Here is a 21,452-nt window from a genome sequence, read left to right on the forward strand (position 1 = left end):
TCTACTCTCCGTTCGTCCTTCCCGACCTCAGACTACAGAGAATACCTGGGGGCGAAGGTCGAGGAAGCCGCGCCCGGAGGCTCCCAGCGCAGCCCCAGGAGGAATCCTGCCGGCAACTAGAAGCTGTGCGCGCAGCGGGGCTCTGCGCCAACAACCGCCGGAGCGGCCGGGCCTGCTGCGAACTTCCGCATCCAGGTGGGGTCTCCACGCCCCAATTCCACCCCGCCCCGCCATCGGCGCTCCCCGCAAGTGCAGGGCTTCCCCCCGCCCAGACGTTCGCGCCCACTCAAGGTCTCCCTCACCCGGCCCGGGAGATGCTCCCCGCGTTCTATCCCGCCCCACCCTGGCGCGCCCCCCAAACGATGTGACCCCCGCCCCCCTGTGGTCTCCCCTCCCCCGGACGCTGCCCCTGCCCCCACCTGTGGCACTCCGGGCATCTCTGAAGTCCCCAACCAGAGCCTTCCAGCCCACCCGCGAGTCTCGAGCACCAGAGACGCGGCCCCACCCGCAGGGACCCCACCTACCTGTGGCGCTATCCCCACGTCTGCGGCCCACCTCACCGCTAGCACGGCCCCCACCTACGACGACCCCGGCGTAGGTGCTCCTGCCCACTCCCGCACCCCGCCCGCACCTGCCCCTTTCCCTGCACCTAGCCACGCCCCCGCTCCCGCAGCCCCTCCCGTGTGCTCGGGCCCCGCCCGTCACCGCCCATTGGCCCTGGGGCGGGGCGGGGCAGCAGTTCCGACTCCCGCGCGCGCGGGCAGGGTCCACATTGCCTACTGCGCACCGGGACTAGCGGCTCCTCTCGACCTCCTCGCCATGGACACTGACGACTCCCAGGCCCCTAAGGGCTCCTTGCGGAAGTTCCTGGAGCACCTCTCCGGGGCCGGCAAGGCAGTCGGCGTGCTGACCAGAGGCGAGGATGCTCAAGGTGCGCACCTCCCTCCCGGCGGCGAGGGAGGGGCGGACGGAGCCGAGGAGAACAAGGCGAAGGGGATTTGGGGGATGGGGCAGAAGAGCGGGGAAGCGACGGGAGGACGCGGGGAAAGGTGGAGGAGCGATGGGAAGAACCAGGGAGAAGAGCGGGGAAGCGATGGGGAGAACTGGGGAGAAGCCCGTGCCCGGCAGCGGCAGGGGTACCTGCCGGGCGGCATGAGCCAGCAAGGCAGCCCCCGGGTCCTTGCCGGGTGGGGCGGAGGAGGAAGGGACATGGCGGTAGGAACCTCCATCCGGAAGATAGTGAGCTTTCCACCCCCTCCGGTTTATGTTTTAAATTGAGCCTGACAGAGGGGGTCGCCTGGAGGACCCTCGGGAGTCGTTCTGCCTCTGAGCTGTAGGACCCGGCCGGGCTTCCCCTCCGAAGCGTGGGTACAGCGCGATCACTTCCTAAGTGGCCCCCCGCCCTTCAACTCCGCCCCACGCCGCCCCCCAGCATGTCGAGGAAGAAACGGCCGGGTCCCCGCGCGCCTCCTGTCGCCTCGTGCCCCGCGCGGCGTGGGCGGGGTCCTGGCTGCTGCAATGCGGGACGCGGAGGGAGTGCTCTGGGTTCCCGCCTGGCGTCTCCGAGGCGGTCCGGCAGCCCCTCGCGTTTCCGCTGGGAGATTTTAAAAATGGGTTTCCTGCGCTCGCATGTGCTGTTGCCTTTCGGCTCGTGAGAAAACCGAAAACTAAAATGGGTCCCAGGCCCTCCCCGCAGACCTCCGCGGACGAGAAGGACCAGGAAGCGGGGACTCCGGGACGTCAGCGGCGCCGCGGCGCGGGCTCTGGGTTTCCCCTGCCCTGCAATGTGGAAGCGGCTCTCCAGGAGGGACCCGAGTCTGGGTCCACGACGCGGGCGCGCCAGGAGGACATTTAACATTGAAGAGCCGGAGGTGGTGGAGACTGCGCGCCCCAGGCCCCGGGTGCACGTGAGGGCGCCGGTGCCCGGACGGTGGAGCGCCCCAGGCCGCGCAGCCCCTGGCGGGTAGATCGGCGCTTCCCAGGCGAACGCCACCTGGGAGCCTTAGTGATAGCGCGGGCTGGAGACGCGACGCGCCCGGAGCTGGGTTTTGATTTTTATTTTCCCGGTTCCTCCTGCCGCAGATGCGTGGAAAGGCGCGGATGGCGGATTTCCTCCCGTTTCGGGACCGCGCACTGCACAAGGATGGAGCGGGAATGGGCCCCCGCCCTCGGTCCCGGTGACCTTCCCTTCGCCCTTGAGCGCGCGGGGCGGCACGGGTGCTGCATGTTGGGGCGCTGTCAGCGCCGCCCCGCCCGCCGCGAGCGCCTACGTGATGCCCGGCCCGTCGTCTCCATGCGCCCTGGCCCTGACATCAGTACGCCGCGCGCTCCCCGAGCCAGCAGCGCAGCCTCCCTAGGCCCAGCGCCCCCGCCCCCGCGGGACACCCCGGTGGCAGCGCCAGGCCCCGCCCGGCAGCCCGCCCCCCAGCGCCCGGGGAAGTGCTCTGGCGTTAGCGTTCTAGTTAAAGGACCCCAGCATCAGCGTTCCTCCTGCAGGGTTGGGTTCGCAGAGGATGGGATTGGAGAAATTAGGAGAGTGAAGTGGAAATAGCCTGGCCAGCGTGACTTAAACCGGCCGGGAGATGTGCGAGTACGAATGGAGCCGCCTTGGGGTCCTAATAGGACCCAGAGTGGCTTCTCAGTCAAAGGCCTTCAAAAGCAGAGGGAGCACCTGGAGTGACCTTACCTGGGCCGCGAAAGACAAGAAACCTTCGGCACGGGAAGAGGAACTGACCTCTGGAAGCCACCAGGGCAGGTGGAAGGTCAGGGTTTCAAGGTGATTTTGGAATTTAAGTGCTGTGGGTCCTGCACAGTGGCTCATGCTTGTCATCCCAGTGCTTTCGGAGGCTGAGGCAGGAGGGTCGCTTGAGCCCAGGAGTTCCAGAGCAGCCTGGACAACATAATGAGACTCTGTGTCTACAAAAAATAAAAAAGAAAGAAAAACACATTAAGATGCTGTATGTATTGGAAAGTATTTATGGGTCATTCTTTTGAGCTCCATGTCCAAAAGCTTGCTAAAATGCTTGGGAGTTTGTGTACAGGTACGTGAAATTAGGATACATTGGCAGAATCTCCGTGTTCTCTGTTGCCCTGGTTTTGCCACCTGGGAGGAGTTACACATATTGGAGGTTAGTAAGTGCACGCCTCTTCTCTTCTGGGGAAAAAGGTACTTTGGAAACCAGTATTATGTGGGAACGTGGCTTGGTTGGTACAGCCTCGGGTTAATGGGAGACAGCTGCTCTCAGCTCTGCAGATGGCATCAAATACGGTGGCCTTGAGCCCACGTGGGTCACACCTGGGCTGTCCCTGGGAAAGCCCGCCATGGCGGGTCGCCTGGGCTTTCTTTCCCTGGCAGAGCCGAAGTCACAATTTTTTTGTAAACTCTGTAAAGAGCTTTACCCTTCCGAGGTATGATCTTGAACCTGTTGGAGCATTTGGACCCATTTCTTTTAAGGAAGTTCACCTCCAGATGTGCTTAGAGGGCCTGGTCTTAGCTGCCACAGATTTACAAATCCTTTAAGTAAGTTATTCCTCGAGAATTTATCTGTTGTGCCCCCATTCTTTTTGCCATTTTATTCTGATTCTATATTAGTACTTGATTTTCCCTGACATAGAAGACTATTGCCTGTAGCTGGAGGTCAGAGAACACATTCACATTCAAGTATCAATTTCAGGGGAATTATCTGTCAGATGTGAAATTATGGTACAATTCAATATATTAAAATGACCATAGCTACCATTTGTTGAAAATATTTTGTATACTAGGAGCTTTACAATTCTTATCTCCAAGCCTAGATACATGGTCCCAAGAGAGGCATGCCCTCATTTTGGAAGTGGGGAGAAAGACTCACAAAGAAAAATAACTTAGGTAAGGGAGTGAGGTGCATACGCGATTGTGGTAGGAGCAAAACAGATCCTAATTCCAAATATTGTACTCTCCCTTAGACCACGAAGAGTACTTATGTCTGGCTCTGTCACCCAGGCTGGAGTGTAGTGGTGCCGTTACAGCTCACTGCAGCCTCAAACTCCTGGGCTCAAGTGATCCTCCTGCCTCAGCCTTCTGAGTAGCAGGGAAGACAGGAATGCAGCATCATGACCGGCTAATTATTATTATTATTTGTAGAGACAGGATCTCACTATGCTGCTGAGACTGGTCTTGAACTCCTGGCCTCCTCTAGTGAGCCTCCTGCCTTGGCCTCCCAAAGAGCTGGAATTACAGACCTGAGCCGTCATGTCAGGCCTCCACCATGCTTTTCAGGGGCCTTTCTTGGTGGAGCTCCTTATTCTAGTTAATGCTCAAAAGTGAGCAAAACCCAACTTGCTCAAAATTACACAGATATTCTTTGGGTGGTTTTGTAAGGGGAACAGAAAATAACTTTTTATAGCGATAGGAGTCAAGGTGGCAAAAATGATATTAAGGCTTAATACCAACGCGATGGGCTGCTTTTCTTCTCCCAGTAGAGTTCATATTATTTAATTATAATATAAAATTGAAAATATCTTTCCTGTATTCCTGACTCCCCAGGCCTTGAATGAAGAAAGTATTTCTCAGGCTGGGTTTTTTTTTTTTTTTTTTTTTTTTTTTTTTCCTTCTTCTTTGGGTATCTTCTGTCTCAGGCTGTGGGTTTTTGTTTTTTATTTTTTTTTTCCCTGCTTCTTTGGGTATCTTCTGTTGTCCCAAGACATATCTGGAAACTTGATTTTCACCCAACCTAAAATAAGCTCCACAGCTCTGGATCGCGGACTGACCATGACTAAGTACCCACCGCCACATCACGCTGTGCCACACACCAAGAGTGACTCATTGTCTTCGTCACAGGTTGTGGCTTCTGCAGGGCCTGGTGCCTGGTGGAGCTGAGTGTACTGGGAAGTCCAGGGGCATTCTTAGGGTGGGCTGGATGCGAAAGCGGCGTCCTTTTTGCCTGTGGTGACGTGAACATCAATACAGTATTTATAGAAAGTTCACAGAAATGTAGTAAGCTTCAATCTTTCCAATCCTAGTGAGAATAGCTAGCGTTTAGTGACTCTGTTATGTGGCAGGCCCTCAGTGATCCTGGGCACTGACTTATCCCCACTTTACACATGAGCAAGGGATGCCCGAGGTGTACCGGCTTCCCTGAGTTCACAGAGCTCCCTGGTGTGGCCAGGCCCTGTGGCTGCTGCAGGGATGTTCAGGGCTGCGTGTAGCTGTGTCTTCACTGGTGTCCATCCCGTGCCCAGCACCACGCCTGGTGCTTGACAGGAACACAAGCGTTTGCTGCCTGCCTCCCGCCTGGAATCTCCACTGAGGAGCAGGAAACCAGGGGTTCTAGCTGTCTTCTTCATTCATGAAGTCCTTTAGAGGAATTCAACCTTCTCTAATCAAAAGTTTCCAATATCCTCAGGTCAATGCGTATAAACTGTTAAGACTTCAAGATCACAACCTAAAAACCGAAGTCAGAAGTGTGAGGTTTCAATTGACTGGACATGCATTAGGTCAATGACACACATATTTATTGGACACCAGGCTTGAGCCCCACATGGGCACCTTTGGTATCTGAAGCAATATTCCTTGGGTGGTTTTGTGAGGGGAACAGAAAATGACTTTTTATAGCGATAGGAGTCAAGATGGCAAAAATGATATTAAGGCTTAATACCAATGTGATGGGCTGCTTTTCTTCCCCCAGTAGAGTTCATATTATTTAATTATAAGATAAAATTGAAAATCTCCGAAGCAATGCTTCAGAGCCCAGTAGGATGGAAGAGGAAACTGAGAACAGTGCCATTTCTCCTCACACAGCTCCGGCGCCCCTCACCATCCTGTGCACACACATTCTTTGATGGGATCTTTTCAGTGTAAAGTGCAGTAATTAATTTTGCAAAACTTACTGGGTCTGGGAGGCAGATGATGAGTGATGGTGTCACCCCGTCACACAGTGGGAGATTTATATGATGGCATCATTTTCTATGAATGCAGACCACCTTGTGTGCCATACTCGGATGACCCTTCGAAGCTAGACATTTTGTCATCTTTCAAAAGAAGCATGTTTTCCCCCTTGGTTACAGAAAACTAAAAGCTTTTGATACAGGACTCCAACCTTTTATCAGGGAGAATCAGGGCTCTTTAAATAAGCTCGACCAGTCGGATGGGCCGTCAGAAGCAATTAAAATTAGAAAGATGAAGATGCGGTAACAACCTGGTCAGGGCAAATGTCAGGATACCAGATTGCATGTTCACAGTTGCGTTTCTGTTAAGAACGTGCGGGTGAATATGGAACAGAGGGCCATGTGTCAGTAGTTGGGTTGCATTTTATGTTTCTTTTCTACAAGCCCTTTCTGGTGTTGTGTTCGTGTTTATTAGAGAGTAGCTGCCCAGAGGCTGCCGTTTCCCTCCCCACTCCTCCGTTCTCTGCATCTTCACCCCCAACTCCCAGTACTTTGGAATTACAGTCATTGTGTTTGTCAGGATGGAAGAGGCAGCCAGACACATGGCAGATCAGAGCACTGAGAGGCAGAGACTTAATAAGTCCCGCCGTGGCCCCACTGTCTCGAGTGCTGAGATAGGGCCTCGGTGTTTTTCTCTGCAGAATGGAGGCATCACTCAGTCTCTATCTTCTCTCCCTGTCTCTTTCTTCACTCCCCCCTTCCCTAACACACATCCACAGTGAAAGTCTTCAGGAGGCAAAAGAGAAAAGGCTGGACTGTGCTGGGCCCCCCCAACCCCGGGGCCCATTTGCTGTCTTCCCAGCTTCCGTGTGCCCAGAGCCGCCTGGGGGAGCCTTTGGAGGTGCAGATCCTGACTGTGTGGGTCTCAGTGAGGCTCCGACTCTCACGGGGAGGCGCCGGTGCTGCGGGTCCCCCTGGGGGCAGTGCCGCGGTTTGCAAATCCTGCAGATCAGCTTCTCCACTTCTCCAGGTTTCTCCAACATCAGATGCTCCCAGGAGTCCGGTGGGATTGTTTTCTGACTTTGACCAGGATTTTGACGGAGAAGATTCATTAATATAGGACCCCTTGTCTTAACGTACATAGGTAAATGATCTGATCTGAAGTTTTCTGAATGGAAAATGATTGAAGGAGTGGCATCCAGTAGCCTCGGGGAGTCATTCCGTCATATCTTTTCAGCTGTGTCTTACTACGATTAAGATTTTGTTTCTGTGTGTGGCGGGGCGTGGGGGGGGGGGGGACGTTGAGATGGAGTCTCGCTCTGTTGCCCAGCCTGGAGTGCAGTGGCTTGATCTGGGCTCACTGCAACCTCTGCCTCCCGGGTTCAAGTGATTTTCCTGTCCCAGTCTCCCAAGTAGTTGGGATTATAGACATGTGCCACCATGCCCACCTTTTTTTTTTTTTTTTGTATCTTTAGTAGAGATGGGGTTTCACCATGTTGGTCAGGTTGGTCTCGAACTCCTGACCTCAAGCGCTCCACCTGCCTCGGCCTCCCAAAGTGCTGGGATAACAGGCTTGAGCCACCACCCCCAGCCTTATTTCTGTGTTTCTGTAATCATTGCGCACATTAACGACCGCCTTCGGTGAGTCAGGGCAGGCTTTAGGCAAAAGAACTAAGCCCTCTCCGCCCCTGCGGCTCTCACTCCTGCGGTGAGGTGCGGGTACAATGTACCTGTAGCCGGACCTGAGAAGAAAAGCTCCTGTCTTATGAAAGGGCCCGGGGAGCCTCTGGTTGGGGCCCTTTGACCTGACCGGAAGGTGAGGGAGGAGTCGGTAGAGGTGGGTGGGCCAGTGGAGGACTTTGGATTCGCCTTGGGGGAACTGGGAAGCAGACTGACTGTCTCCGATAAGGGTGGCTTTGTGGAGAGGAGAGGACAGGAGGGGAGGTCGTGAGTTTAGGGTCTCACAAGGAGCGGCCACAGATGGAAGGTTATGGGGTGGGGCATGTGGCAGGGCAGCCCTGTGCCCACAGACACACCCCGCCGAGGAGACCCAGGGACTCAGCTATGACAGCTGGAAGGCGGAGCATGTGAGCTGCAGCAGACACAGGCAGGTGGGGTCAAAGGAGAGTCTTCGCAGCAGTGCTTAGAATAGCAAAAAGTGGGAAAACCAGCAAAAAGCTATCAATAGGAGATTAATGAATCCATTATGGCACCTAGAATGGAAGGAATTTTTGTCAGCGTTTAATAAGGAGCTTTGTGCTGGTCGAAAGTCAGGAGGTGCCCAGTACACTCAAGGGCAGTATTGAAGAGCTGAGTCCAGAGCAGCTCTGCACAGCAGATCCCCCTGGGGCCAGAGGGGCCGTTTGCAAATCCAGGCAGAACCGCTTCTTGAAGGTTTCTCCAACGGGAGCATCTCCCAGGATTGAGGTTTGCATGGGTGGCCTGTGTTATATATGCAATTTTAAATGATCTAGTTGCCACATTAAAGAAAGGCAGGTCCGGAGGGGGGGACGCTGGGTGCCATGACTCACGCCTGTAATCCCAGCACTTTGGGAGCCCAAGGCAGGTGGATCACTTGAGCCCAGGAGTTTGAGGCCAGCCTGGGCAGCATGGCGAGACCCAGTCTCTACAAAAAATACAAAACAATTAGTCGGATGTGGCGGTGCACACCTACAGTCCCAGCCCCGTGGGACATTGAGGTGGGAGGATTGCCTGAGCCCAGGAGTTGGAGGCTTCAGTGAGCTGTGACTGCACCGGTTCACTCCAACCTGGGCAACAGAGTGAGACCCTATCTATAAATAAATAAATAAATAAATAAATAAATAAATAAATAAAGTGAGACCCTATCTATAAATAAACAAACTATATTTTCTATTCAGCCCACTATTTTGATAACAATCAGTTATTGTGTTATTAATATTTTACACTGTTTTCCATACTTAAGTTTTTGAAACCCAGTGTGTAAAGAATCTTCAAGTACATCTCCATGTGGACGGGACACACGTGGCCAGCGGCTCCTCTGAGGGACAGTGTGGTCACGGCGATGGGTGGCGTGTGCTGCCTGTACATAGAAGGTCCCCGTGTGAGTGTTTCTGCGAAGGCCCTGAGGGATGGGCAGGGGAGGGCCGACACCGTCCCAGCCACACAGAGGACCCTGGAATGCAGCAGGCTGCCAGCGCGCCCCCACCCCAGCCCCTCTGCTGCCTGAGCTCTTTCCCAGATGTCCACTTAGCTAACCTCCCTCACCTTCTTCCCTTTCCTTCTTTCCCCAAACGTCACTCTCAGGCAGGTCTGCAGGCTCTCCGATTGTCAATGGCAGCCCATCTCCATCCTCCACCCTCTTAACACCCCCCACCCCACTTGCTATTTTTCTCCTCAGTGCTTACGGCCATCCACCCCTGGGCATCATGCATTTGTTCACTGTGTTTCTTGCTTTCGGGTCTCTCCCGATTGGAACAAGCTCCGCCAGGACCAGAGGCTTTCCATTTTGTCACCGATGCATCCACATAGCTCCCGGCAGAGATGGCGCTTGGGGCACCTGAGGTGGACAGTGGCTGGTGGTTGAGCCCTACAGATTTATCTCAAGCCCTCCCCTGACCCTACCGGAAGACACGGTGGTCTGCACAGTCCAGATAGTCAGAGAGGCCCCCCGGCTCGATGACTTTGAACCGGCGGGGCTGGGGAGGGGGGAACAGCACCGTCGACAGAATCCCCCCTTGGTATCCCACCTCCCCATGCCTACATAATCCCTGCATTATCAAAGGAGAGACCCCTAGAAGGAGGTTTGGCAGCAGGAGTGAGATCAGCGCAGTGTAAGCTCATTTTCTGACAAACCAGTGGGAGGAGTTGGCAAACTGACTTTCTCAAAAAGAATGTATGCATCGAAATTAGCAAGTGAGTGATCAGCAGTGTGGGAAAATTCAGGAAAAGCAGTTCAGTGCTGTGAGAGAGGGCGAGGCAGGGAGCTTTATTACTCCAGACAACGGAGGAGGTAAAAGGATAGACCTAGATTATTTCACTAGAGTTCATCTATTCTTTTTTTTTTTTTTTTTTTTTGAGAGGGAATCTCGCTCTGTTACCCAGGCTGGAGTGCAGTGGCGCAATCTCGGCTCACTGCAACCTCCGCCTCCCGGGTTCAAGCGATTCTCTTGCCTCAGCCTCCCAAGTAGCTAGGACTACAGGCGCATGCCACCACGGCCGGCTCAGTTTTCTTTGTATTTTCAGCAGAGAGGAGTTTCACCCTGTTAGCCAGGATGGTCTCAATCTCCTGACCTCGTGATCTGCCTGCCTTGGCCTCCTAAAGCGCTGGGATTACAGGCGTGAGCCATCGTGTCCAGCCTATTCCTTTTTTTTAAAAAAAATACAATTTAGATTTTATCAGAATAGAATCCTAGGAAGCTGAGATTTGTAAACTGGGAAATCCATCTCCTCCAAGTAGCCAGGAAATAAGCCAGGTGACCTAAGTCATTCTTGCTAGGCCCTGGTGTGGGCCGGGGATGACTGACTCAAGGAAGAAGCTGTCTTGTGACTCTCTTACCTGCACTGTCGTTTAGTAAGAAGCTGTTAAAAAGTATATCATATGAAGAAAGTGATTTACTAATTGATCAGAGTAATGACCACATATTTCCTATGTAACCACTCCCTCATTATCTCCAACTTTATCTTTGGTTCTCATGACAAGATTATCACTTCCCAGAAAACTGGGTTTTTTTGCAAATTACCAGGAGGTGTTTTTCCAAATGGTAAGGTTCTTCTTTGGTGGGAAGATGTTTTCTCCTGGAAATCCTTAGGAAAGTTATTTGATTCTTGGGTTGGGCTCCCAAAACCAAAACAAAATAAGATGGATTATCCCCAGGATACCTGAGCTATAAGGACAATCTGTAGCTTGAGCGTGGAGTGAAAGACACTGAAACTGCCCTTTGTCCCAAATGGCTGTGTGCCGGGGCCCTAGAACAGCCCTAAGGAGGTGGTGAAACAGGTGACATTTACCTGTGAGGCTGAAAGCCCTCATTGCCAGGCTGTGAAAGTCCGCACTGCAGGTGTGCACGTCTTTATCCCTGTCCTGTGGGTGACAGAGCCTGCCAGTGAATGCTGGTGCATTTCCTTCTTGCTTTTCATCCACCCGTGTTCTCCTCCCTCCTAACCCCTCACTGAATGTTCCTGGGGCTTCATCAGGTTTCACCCTGCAGGGCCCAGCAGGAGGCAGCTGATTTGCAGTCCTCACCATTCAGAAGTTCAGAGGGAGGGCTTAGAACCAAACAGGCTCCACCCCCAGGCAATTAAATGAGCATCTGGCCTCAGCAGGCATTATTTTCCTTCAAGTTCCCATTGGTGACTCTAAGGCACAGGTATCCTAATAGAGGAAATCAGGAAGTCTTGAAAGTTAAAAGGAAATAAAACTAGGGTTTACCCTGTAGCTTCACCACTTCACTAAGGTCGTTACCTTCCAGTAATCAGTTTATCCCCCTCAGAGCCTCAGCTTTCTCATACCTCCAGGGAGGTGTCAGGAGCTCTGCGGGATTCCTGTGAGAATAATCCGGGCCTGGGCTCTAGCTGTGGGTGTGCAGTCAGCAAGGGACGCCCTACTAGGTCCCACCAAGTGCTGCCAGCCCCTGAGCTCAAGGAGGACACGTGAAGAAAAGCCCTTTGCAATGTAGGGCTCCATCCCACCAACGTGCAAGTGAATAGAAGTCCTTTCAAGACCTAGTATTGTGTATTTTTAAAAGTGTGGTGCCCCATCACCTGGAAATTGCTAGAAATGCAGGTTCCCAGGCTCCCTCTCCACCTGTGAAACCCTGGGGGTGGCCCAGCTACCTGGGGTGCCGCGGCCGCTGATGGTGCTCCTGCTGTGGGGCGGTGTCACTGTTCTTTCCAGGTGGGTACAGGTGGACCCAGGGGTGGGGGGTGGGGAGAATCCCACAGGGACTTCAGGGACTGAGTTTAGTGCTGGGGTGTGTTTCTACTCTGCACAGGAGTCTCCTGGGGTCACCTTGTGTATCATGTCCAGCTTTTTTTTTTTTTTTTTTTTTGAGACAGTGTCTCGCTCTATCGCCCAGGCTGGAGTGCGATGGCGCCATCTCCACTCACTGCAAGCTCCTCCTCCCGGGTTCACAGCATTCTCCTGCCTCAGCCTCCTGAGTCGCTGGGACTACAGGCGCCTGCCACCACACCCAGCTAATTTTTGTACTTTTAGTAGAGATAGGGTTTCACCACGTTGGTTAGGCTGGTCTTGAACTCCTGACCTCAGGTGATCTCCCCGCCTTGGCCTCCCAAAGTGCTAGAATTACAGGTTTGAGCTACCATGCCCAGTGGGCTAATTTTTAAGTTTTAGAGATGGGTTCTCACGGTTACTCTTGCTGGTCTCAAACTCCTGGCCTCAAGCAATTCTCCCATCTTAGCCTCCCAAAGTGCTTGAATTTGCAGGCATGAGCCAACACACCTAGCCAGAAATTGATCTTTCATTTTAAACTTCATCTAGAGATGTGACAAAAACCAAACGAAGTATTTGTTAAAATACTTTATAACCCTAGGTACAGTAATAGAGTAATCCAACTGACAATTTCACAAAAGTCAATTTTTGGCAACAAGTTCAAGGTTATACATGTTAATAAAGATAACACATTTATTCAACCAGAAGAAAAAGGTTACAATGACAGAATTTATCTTTTTCTTTACTATGTTGTCTGAGCTATGGTTAAGGTTTGGGGAACTAGTATCTTAAAGAACCTTCAGAAATTTCTCATTCTAGAATTTAGAAACAAATTTTACACTCTCGGGGTTGAGAGAATCCAGGAGCAATCACCACCCCTAGTGTCCCGATGCTACTCTCCAAAGGCCCTTCCCCACTAGCCACAGAAATCAGAGCTCCCTGGGAAACAGACAGTTGAGCCTCTGGAGGAGGAAGGCCTGGCTGTGCCTGCGTTAGGGAGGTGGGGATGGGGGCATACAAACCAAAGAAGTGAGACCAAAATGGGCCAACAGCTGTGGCAAATGTCGGCATAAAAATAAATAAATTCCATCTGATCACATGGTCTCAAATATATACATATACAGAAATATTTGTGAGGTCACAGTGGTACTAAAAAACAAAACAAAGACGACTGGGGGGAAAAAAAGAAGAAAAGAAAGAACTCTTTTCTCCATGTTGGGTGCAGTGGCTCACACCTGTAATCCCAGCACTTTGGGAGGTCAAGGTGGGCAGACTGTTTGAACTCAGGAGATCGAGACCAGCCTGGGCACCACGGCGAGACTCTGTCTCTACAAAAAACATTAGCACTAGCTGGGCATGGGGGTGCACATCTGTAGTCCCAGCTACTCAGGTGGCTGAGGTGGCCCAGGAGGCTGAGGCTGCAGTAAGCTAAGACCATGCTATTGTAGTCCAGCCTGGGGGACAGAACCAGACCCTGTCTTTAAAAAAAAAAAGACAGCTTCTTCTGTCAACATTAGAGGTAGTTCCTGCACCACCCCTCCTCCTCAAACTGGACTTCCCAGGGAGAGCAGCCGCCCCTGCCTTTTCCACAGAACCATATTTCAAGATAACCCAAGAGCCCCAGCTGATGTGGAGCTCTTCTTTGAAGAAGTCCAGCAAACGAATGAAGAATTACAGAATTTGAAAACTTCACAAACTCTAATAAATGATTCAGGCAATAATCCTCAATGAATATGAAAACCATTAATAGGTTGATGAGGAATTATCACAGGACACCAGAAACTCAAGTGCACCAGATGGTCTGTGGCTGAAGGGAGAAAGCAGATCTTCACAAGACAGTGGCCGACTCTCAGCATGCACCCTGCTGGTGTGAGACCCCCCGGTGGAGGCAAGCAGGCCTCACACGATGGTAGGATGTGGTCATCAATGCAGAACTCCCCACGAGGGACTCTGCTTAAAAAGGCGCAGCCTGACTCAAACTAAGGCTTTGGATCTAAGTTCCAGTTCTCAGGAAACACAGGAACATGGCACCCAACACCACACAGGAGCAGCCAGGACACCTGGAAAGTGAGAGCGCCTGGAGGAAACCCGGCCTGCACACTTCTCTGCCGTCCCCGAGAGGGTGCCCAGGAGAGACCCGGGCTGACCAGGTGTGATCTGTGGGACCCTGTGCAGCAAACACTTTGGGGCCAACTAGAAAATGTGAATATGGAATAAGAAATAGGCAGTTTTATGAAAGTATGTTTTATTCTATTAAAACTGAAAATGGCATTAGCTCATGTAAGAAAAAATCATGTTTTCAGGTCACAAATTCAAATATTTAGTGGTAAATGATGACATTTATAATTTACTTCCAAAAACTTCACAAGGAAAAGGATATCTATTATGTGATAAGTGTTTAGGGGCTCATTATCCTAGTCTACTTTTCTGTATACTTGAAAGTTTTCATAATTGTTTTTATATAAACTAACCTTGCAAATATGTTTTTACATTAGCATTTATATGTAAATTATTAGTGTTTTATAGGATACGTATAACTATATTATTACTATAATGACCTTATACTAGTGACATAAGAAACAAGCGATATATCAGAAAGTGAGGATGTGATGAAGGTTCTGTGACTGCATCCACTATCGGAAGAGCACTTCTCCATGCCAAGGAGAGGCTCGAAGCTAAGCATTGCTAAATGTGAGAGACGCCATGTCATGAAATTGGAAGAACACACACAAGTTAACTTTCCACAATCCACCATCAAACTTTTCCAACAAAATATTACCTAGGATTGCTTGGGTGATAGTGAGTGGTATGAAATTGCTTAAGCTTCTCCCACATAAGCTCCGGGATGCACAGTGGGTCACCCCTGGAGACCACTGAGTACGTGTGGTCGGGAAGAAGTCTATTTTGAAGGTGCTGGGGGAATATCCTCTCATTGTCTGTCTTGAAATGTGAAATAAATAAGAATATATACATTTAAAATAATACACACATACATTACTTACAATATAGCCAATTGATCACATTCTGGTGCATATGCCTGTAATACTTTGCAAATAAAACTCTTCTAATGGTAACAACAACAACAACAAAAAGACACCCCTGCAGGCATTGTTTAACACCGTATTCAATCACTCATCACCCATGCACAGGACCCAAGGATTGAGAACAATGGACTTTTTGATGTGTGTTGCAAATTGGAGGGATCACCAGGTCTGCCCACCAGCCAGGAGGGAAGTGGGGAGAAGCTCTCACCCTAACTTGAGTTTTAAGAAGGCTCCTTGGAAGAAAAGACCACCAAATTGAGAATGAAAGGTAAGAAATAGTTCACCAGCTGAGGGGGGCTACGGGAGTCAGAGAGCAGGCCACCCACAAGCCCCAGGGACACCAGCACAGGCAGGTTGTCAAAGTCACAAGGGGACATGAAGACACGGGCCCAGGACAGCAGCTCTTAATCCAAAATGGTCTCAAGGCTCCTTTACACTCTGAAAAATTAACCCATTTATGCCTGAGGTTGCAATTTTTTTGGTAAAAATTCAGACCTTGGCAATGACCTTGAGCTGTAGGATATAAATAACTCCCACAAGCTTAGGATTCCAATAATGGAACACGAGGCATAAATGGGTTTTAATGAGGACCCAAGCAGCTTTTGATTATGTGGGCTTTTTTGCCTGTGTAGGTGCCTGTGTGTGTTTATATAATTTTTCTATATTCTAAATTAAAGCTGAGACATTTAAAAACTACTTATGCATTAAGGTAAGCCATCATTACATGATAATATAAATATGTTTGAAAAATATTTCTCATAACAAAGTAAAAAACTGACTACTTAGAGTGATGCTGTGTTGCCTTTTTTGCAAACCTCTGTAGTGTCTGGGTCAGAGGTGAAGCTGGACTCCCCCATCTGCTCTGTATGCAGCTTGGTGCGTGTCACACACCTCGCCACGCAGCCTCTAGAAAGTACACCATGTACTTGGGCAAGAATGAGTGAAAAAGACAATGTGTTGATAGTGGTATGAAAAGAGCTTTTCTCTCGCTGCAGATCATACACGGGGGTCGTCAGACATGGTCTGAGACAGCATCCTGGCCCTGCTAATCCCCTGGCTTCTGCTCACAGCACTGACCTAGCTAATCCAAGAACATGTCACCTATAATGAGAATATTATATAAAAATCAACCACCTTCCAGATGTGTCTGTATCATGGTTCTGTACATGGGTAAGGTAAGCTGAACACAACATTAAAAAGAAAGAAAACTTACAAACCCTCCCTTCATCTCACTAAAGACGACTCCTTTAAAGACCAAGGGTGTCTGGGGTCGCTAGGATTCTCGTGTTCCAGCCGCCATCCTTCCTGCCTGAGGACAAATAATTATAAGCTGACAGTGACTCAAATACTAAAGTCTGCATCAACTAGTTAATCACTCATGACATACCAGAAATCCAGCTCGTGTAAACATGGGAAAAAGGTGGCGTCCAAATACACCGAGAGGAGATTCTGAAGGTCCTTGGGATTTTGTGTGGAAAATGGATACAGAGTATAATCACTAGCTGGGTACAAATGAAAAGTGAAATTGTAAAATATAACAGATTTCTACTAAAATTATTGAGTCTCAAGCCTCATTTCCCCTTTGTCCTAGGACAGTAAGTTGTAGCTATTCTTGAGATGAGGCAGTGGCTCCATACTCTGGCCCCCGACCTTACTTTAGGTAAGCCTCCTGGTAAGTGTCCATACTTTTCGGTATGAAAGAAACTGTCTTCTCTTTCAGTCATGCCAGCCGGCCCTCTCCCTCAATCACATACCACGTCCCTGTGATCACAACACTTGCCACCCACTCCGTCCGGGTGCCATGAGTCACCTGGCCAAGCACACACAGCAAGTCGCTGGCAGAGGTGAGACCTCGGGTCTCCTCAGCCCAATCTAGGGAGCCTGCCATCCAACCACCATGCATAAGTGGCCCACTACGACCTGCATCATCTACCGCTGTTAAATTACTCGTTTCCAAGCTTACCGTACTTTGTAACAGATGATCAATGCATTTAAAATCAGCAGATACAGTGAGATGTCTGCTTTCTAACAATATATAGCTTTAATAATAATAGCGCTCATGGTAGCTATTTCTCAAACAAGAAACATGACTTATCATAAGTTTCTATGGCTGGACACAGTGGCTCACACCTTTAATCCCAGCACTTTGGAAAACCAAGGTGATATGGTTTGGCTGCGTCCCCACCCAAATCTCATCTTGAATTGTAGTTCCCATAATCCCCACATGTTGTGGGAGGGACCTGGTAGGAGGTGATTGAATCATGAGAGCGGTTCCCCCCATATTATTCTCGTGACAGTGAGTACGCTCTCACGAGATCTGACAGTTTTATAAGGGGCTTTCCCCTTCACTTGTCATTCTCTTCCCTGCCACCCTGTGAAGAGGTGCCTTCCACCACGATTGTAAGTTTCCTGAGGCCTCCCCAGCCATGCAGAACTGTGAGTCAATTAAACCTCTTTACTCTTTAGGTCATTCTTTATAAATTACCCAGTCTTGGGTATTTCTTCATAGCAGTGTGAGATTAGACTAATACACAAGACAAGAGGATTACTTGAACCCAGGAGTTTGAGACCAGCCTAGACAACAAAGCAAGTTTCCACCTACACACACACACACACACACACAATGAGCCAGGCGTGGGGGCACCTTGTCCCAGTTACTTGGGAGACTGAGGTGAGAGGATCGCTTGAGCCCAGAAGTTTGAGGCTGCAGTGAGCCCAGATCATCCCACTGCACTCCAGCCTGGGTGACATGGTGAGTAACAGTCTCAAAAATAAGTACATTTCTATAAAATTTGAAAAATAAAGGAGTGAGTTTATAGTACTGGCTACTATTAATAAGGACCTCACCCAGAGTGAGGTGTCTTTGCCCTCACTTTGCAGGATTTCACAAATGCTCTGAGTCTGTTGTCAGGACTCCCATGCCTGGACCTTGCCTGGGACCCCCTAGTCACTGCGCTGGTTCCCTTGCTGGAGCCCTGCCCAGAGGCAGCTGCTTTCTTACACCACCCTCTCCAGGAGCTCTTCCCTTTCCCCCCAGCAGCAGCAGCAGCAGCAGCAGCAGCTCCCACCCTTGTCCTTGGCCCTCCGCATGGCATCCACCATGTGCTTCCAGTCACAGCTGCATCAGTCTTTCTAGATGGTAAGTTGTTTTTTAAATTTGCTACAACATCAAGCATAGCACAGAGCCAACAGCTGGCCAAATATGTGAAGTGTGGTCATTTTTAGTTACTATGCTAAAAAAAAAAAAAAAAAAAAAAAAAGGAAAAGACTTAAGCAAATAACAAAACAAAAATGAATCCATTTTAATATAAACCCAAGTAAGTATAAGTCCACAATTTCTTCTTTATAATTTTGAAACCCAAAAGGCTCAGAAAACTGAAAGATTCTGCAGAAGTTTAGAGCAAACTATTTGATGGCAAAACCTGACTGAACAGATCAGGGCACTGAGTCTTCGTGCTCACACTCAGCGAATCATCAGGTTTGGCTGCAGAAACCTGAGTGTGTCTGATGACAGACCCAGCTGGAAGTGTTACTCTCTCAAATCTGACAAGAATCAGGCTTCGCGGGATTCCAGGAAGGGACCGGGGGTCATTTCTCTTACAAGCTTTGTTCAGCCGAGTAGCCATCATGCAACAGGAGCTGGGCCAGGGCCTTGGGACACGAGGACAAGGCTAGTCTCCACCCTAAAGGGCCCGTACCTATGCCAGAAACCACACCTGCAATGTATGTGGATTTATGAGGAGGTGCCGAGAAGGACCCATACCTGGTTTATGGTGAATCCGTGGATCTTGTCTCCTAGTTGATAGTGTAGAGCCCTCTCACAAGCCCGGTTACTGTTCCATCGCCACGCTCTGTGGTGTGCATGTCTAGACTAAAGGTCATCTAAGTTAGATGAGCTGCAGGAAAATTATCTGGCTAACATTATTCAGCCACATAGTGAAAATACTCTTACATGATAAAGATCATTAATTAGATAAAAATTAAATACTGCATCTTCCAAAATCTTGCACATTCCAGAAAACTAATTTCTGGTAAGACCCTTCCCATTTTAATGACCTTTTATCTTACCTAAAGCTTCAGTGTTGGAAACCTTTTCTTTATACATGTTCAAAAATAACTATAATACAATTATGGTTTAAATTCCCCTTAAGAAACTCTTAAACAAAAGGGCTTCTTTTCCTCACAGAATCCTCACAAGCCTTCAAAATATTGGAAGAAATTCACACTACAGTTAAATCCCATTACATGCCTACCGAATTGGTGAAAACTTTTTAAAAAGCCTAATATTACCAGGAGCTCTCACACACTGCTAGTCATACTGCTCTCATACTGCTACGTACACTGCTACCTGTCCCACAGGGAGTACAAAGTGGAACAACTTTGGAAAAACACTTGGCATTCTTTAGAAAGCTAAGCAGGCAGGGCATGGTGGTTCACACCTGTAATCCCAGCACTTTGGGAAGCCGAAGAGTTCCAGACCAGCCTGGCCAATATGGTGAAACCCAGTCTCTACTAAAAATACAAAAATTAGCCAGGCGTGGTGGCAGGTGCCTGTAGTCCCAGATACTTGGGAGGCTGAGGCAGGAGAATCGTTGAAACCGGGAAGCAGAGGTTGCAGTGGGCCGAGATCACGCCACTACACTCCAGCCTGGGCGTCAAAAAAAAAAAAAAAAAAAAATCTGAATACTGGAAATCCGTTCACCTCTTGGTCTACATCCTCCACACCTTACACTGCTGCACCAGCACTCACAGACAAGATTGTCAGCACAAACTCTGATAGTCCCAAACTCAACTCACCTGGAGGTGTAACGACAGCGAATGGATAAACTGCAGACTAATCATTCAATTAAAAAAAAAAAACTAACCAACAAAAGTGCCTACAACTGCATATAACAAAGATGAAGGTCACATAATGTTAAACAAAAGATACACACGATACAGTATTATCCTAAACAGGTATTATTCAAACAGGTAACAAGATACTGTCAGAATGCATAGAGATGGTAAAATATTTTTAAAAAGCAAGGACATTTCTGTATGATAGTGCTAATCTAAGCGGGAGGGAGAGGGTTATGAGCAGTTAGGGGAAATCTTCAGCTTGGTCATGCGGACACTTTTTTTTTTTTTTTTTTGAGACAAGAGTCTTGCTTGTTGCCCAGGCTAGAGTGCAGTGGTGCAATCTCGGCTCACTGCAACCTCCACCTCCTGGGTTCAAGCAATTCTCCTGCCTCAGCCTCCTGAGTGGCTGGGACGACAAGTGCTCACCACCACGCCCAGCTAATTTTTGTATTTTTAGTAGGGACGCGGTTTCACCATGTTGGCCAGGCTGGTCTTAAACTCCTGACTTCAAGTGGTCCGCCCGCCTTGGCCTCTCAACATGCTGCGGTTATCGGCGTGAGCCACCGCGCCCAACCTACTTATTTTCTAATTATTCTCACCTGGATGAGATGGCTTACGCCTGTAAGCCCAGCAATGTGAGAGGCTGAGGAGGGGGATCACTTGAGCCCAGGAGTTCAAAACCAGCCTGGGCAACAGAGCAAGATCCCGTCTCTTCAAAAAAAAAAAAAAAAAAAAAAAAAAAAAAAAAAAAAAACACTTTATTTTCTCAAATTGTACTATATGTCTTACGGGCTTTTCTACATTAATATATCCCACCAAAATATTTTAAAGATATATACAGGGGAAAAGAAAACACCTATTCAGTCACTGTCAACATTATGAAGATATGCTGTAGTCAACATTTGCTTACTGATTTAGCAAATTTCAGAATTATGGGACAGAGACGCATTTTAAGAAGTTACTTATGCGCAAGGACATGATAGGAAACCCATGAGCGGTAAGGCCAGGGTCTCCCCCGAACTTTCCAGTAACCTGCTGCCAAACTCACGCCACGGACGCCCCGTGTCTCCCCCCGGCCTGGGCCGGCAGCGCTGAACTGTTACATTAAATACTGGCTCGTGGATTACCATGAGCACTAAACCGCTTCGTCAATTTTTTCCCCCATAAACTGAGTCGTTAAAAAACCAAAAAAAGTTAAATTCCGGGAGGCTTCAGTTCTCTGAACACAGCCGGACTTTAAGAGTGGGCTGTGGGCGCCTCGGGTCTCTTAAGGACTCGGCCTCCAACAAAAATGAACTAGGAGCAAAGACACCAGCGAGAACCACAACTGCCGGCCCCATTTACTACCCCCATTAAAGCCCACTCCAAAGGAGGGCCCTGCCGGGAGCGCCACGGGCAGACCCGGCCCCCAGCCCGGGGCATCGGCCCCGGGGTCCTCCGGCCTCAGAACCCCGGATGTGGGAGCCCAAGGAAGGCCCCGGCAGGGCCTCGGGGTGCGGGGCGCCCACAGTGCGGGGAGCTGCAAGGCTTGGGCGCAGGGACCCCTACGTCTCCGGCCCGCCCTGGACCTTCCTCTCCCGGGAGCCAGCACGCCGAGCACTTCTAGCCGCCGACCGCAGCGCCTCACCCGCCGCTCAGCCGCCTCAGAGAACTCAACCCCCTGCGCGCGCCACAGCGCCACATGGCGTAAGACCAGCTCGGGGCTGGCGAGGGACCCCACTTAACGCGACGTAGGGCGTGGGGCGGGGCTTGCCGTGACGGCCACCACTCCTATT

General features: G+C 49.9%; 1 protein-coding gene and 2 long non-coding RNA genes across 5 annotated transcripts; 2 read left to right on the forward strand and 1 right to left on the reverse strand.

Annotated features, from left to right (window-relative positions):
* Positions 1-94: 94 nt before the first annotated feature.
* LOC140713208 (uncharacterized) lies at positions 95-15,069 on the forward strand. The gene is made up of 2 exons (XR_012095112.1): positions 95-195; positions 14,944-15,069. It is a non-coding gene; the product is annotated as an uncharacterized lncRNA (long non-coding RNA).
* Positions 526-2,951, forward strand: LOC140713203 (uncharacterized). Its single transcript, XM_073022655.1, has 3 exons — positions 526-931; positions 1,684-1,963; positions 2,083-2,951. The coding sequence occupies exons 1-3, from the start codon at positions 820-822 to the stop codon at positions 2,549-2,551; spliced, it is 861 nt and encodes a 286-aa protein (XP_072878756.1). The 5' UTR covers positions 526-819; the 3' UTR covers positions 2,552-2,951.
* Positions 12,368-21,407, reverse strand: LOC140713206 (uncharacterized). Of its 3 annotated transcripts, XR_012095108.1 has the most exons (4): positions 21,305-21,361; positions 18,602-19,486; positions 16,052-18,071; positions 12,368-14,734 (listed from the first exon to the last, which is right to left on the reverse strand). It is a non-coding gene; the product is annotated as an uncharacterized lncRNA (long non-coding RNA). The 3 variants fall into 3 exon arrangements; XR_012095107.1 differs by having other exon boundaries at positions 12,368-18,071; positions 18,602-18,709; positions 21,305-21,407; XR_012095106.1 differs by having other exon boundaries at positions 12,368-18,071; positions 21,305-21,360.
* Between the last annotated feature and the right edge of the window lie 45 nt (positions 21,408-21,452).

The sequence above is a fragment of the Chlorocebus sabaeus genome, chromosome 13, assembly GCF_047675955.1.
Source record: "Chlorocebus sabaeus isolate Y175 chromosome 13, mChlSab1.0.hap1, whole genome shotgun sequence".
In the NCBI taxonomy this organism is placed as follows: Eukaryota; Metazoa; Chordata; class Mammalia; order Primates; family Cercopithecidae; genus Chlorocebus; species Chlorocebus sabaeus.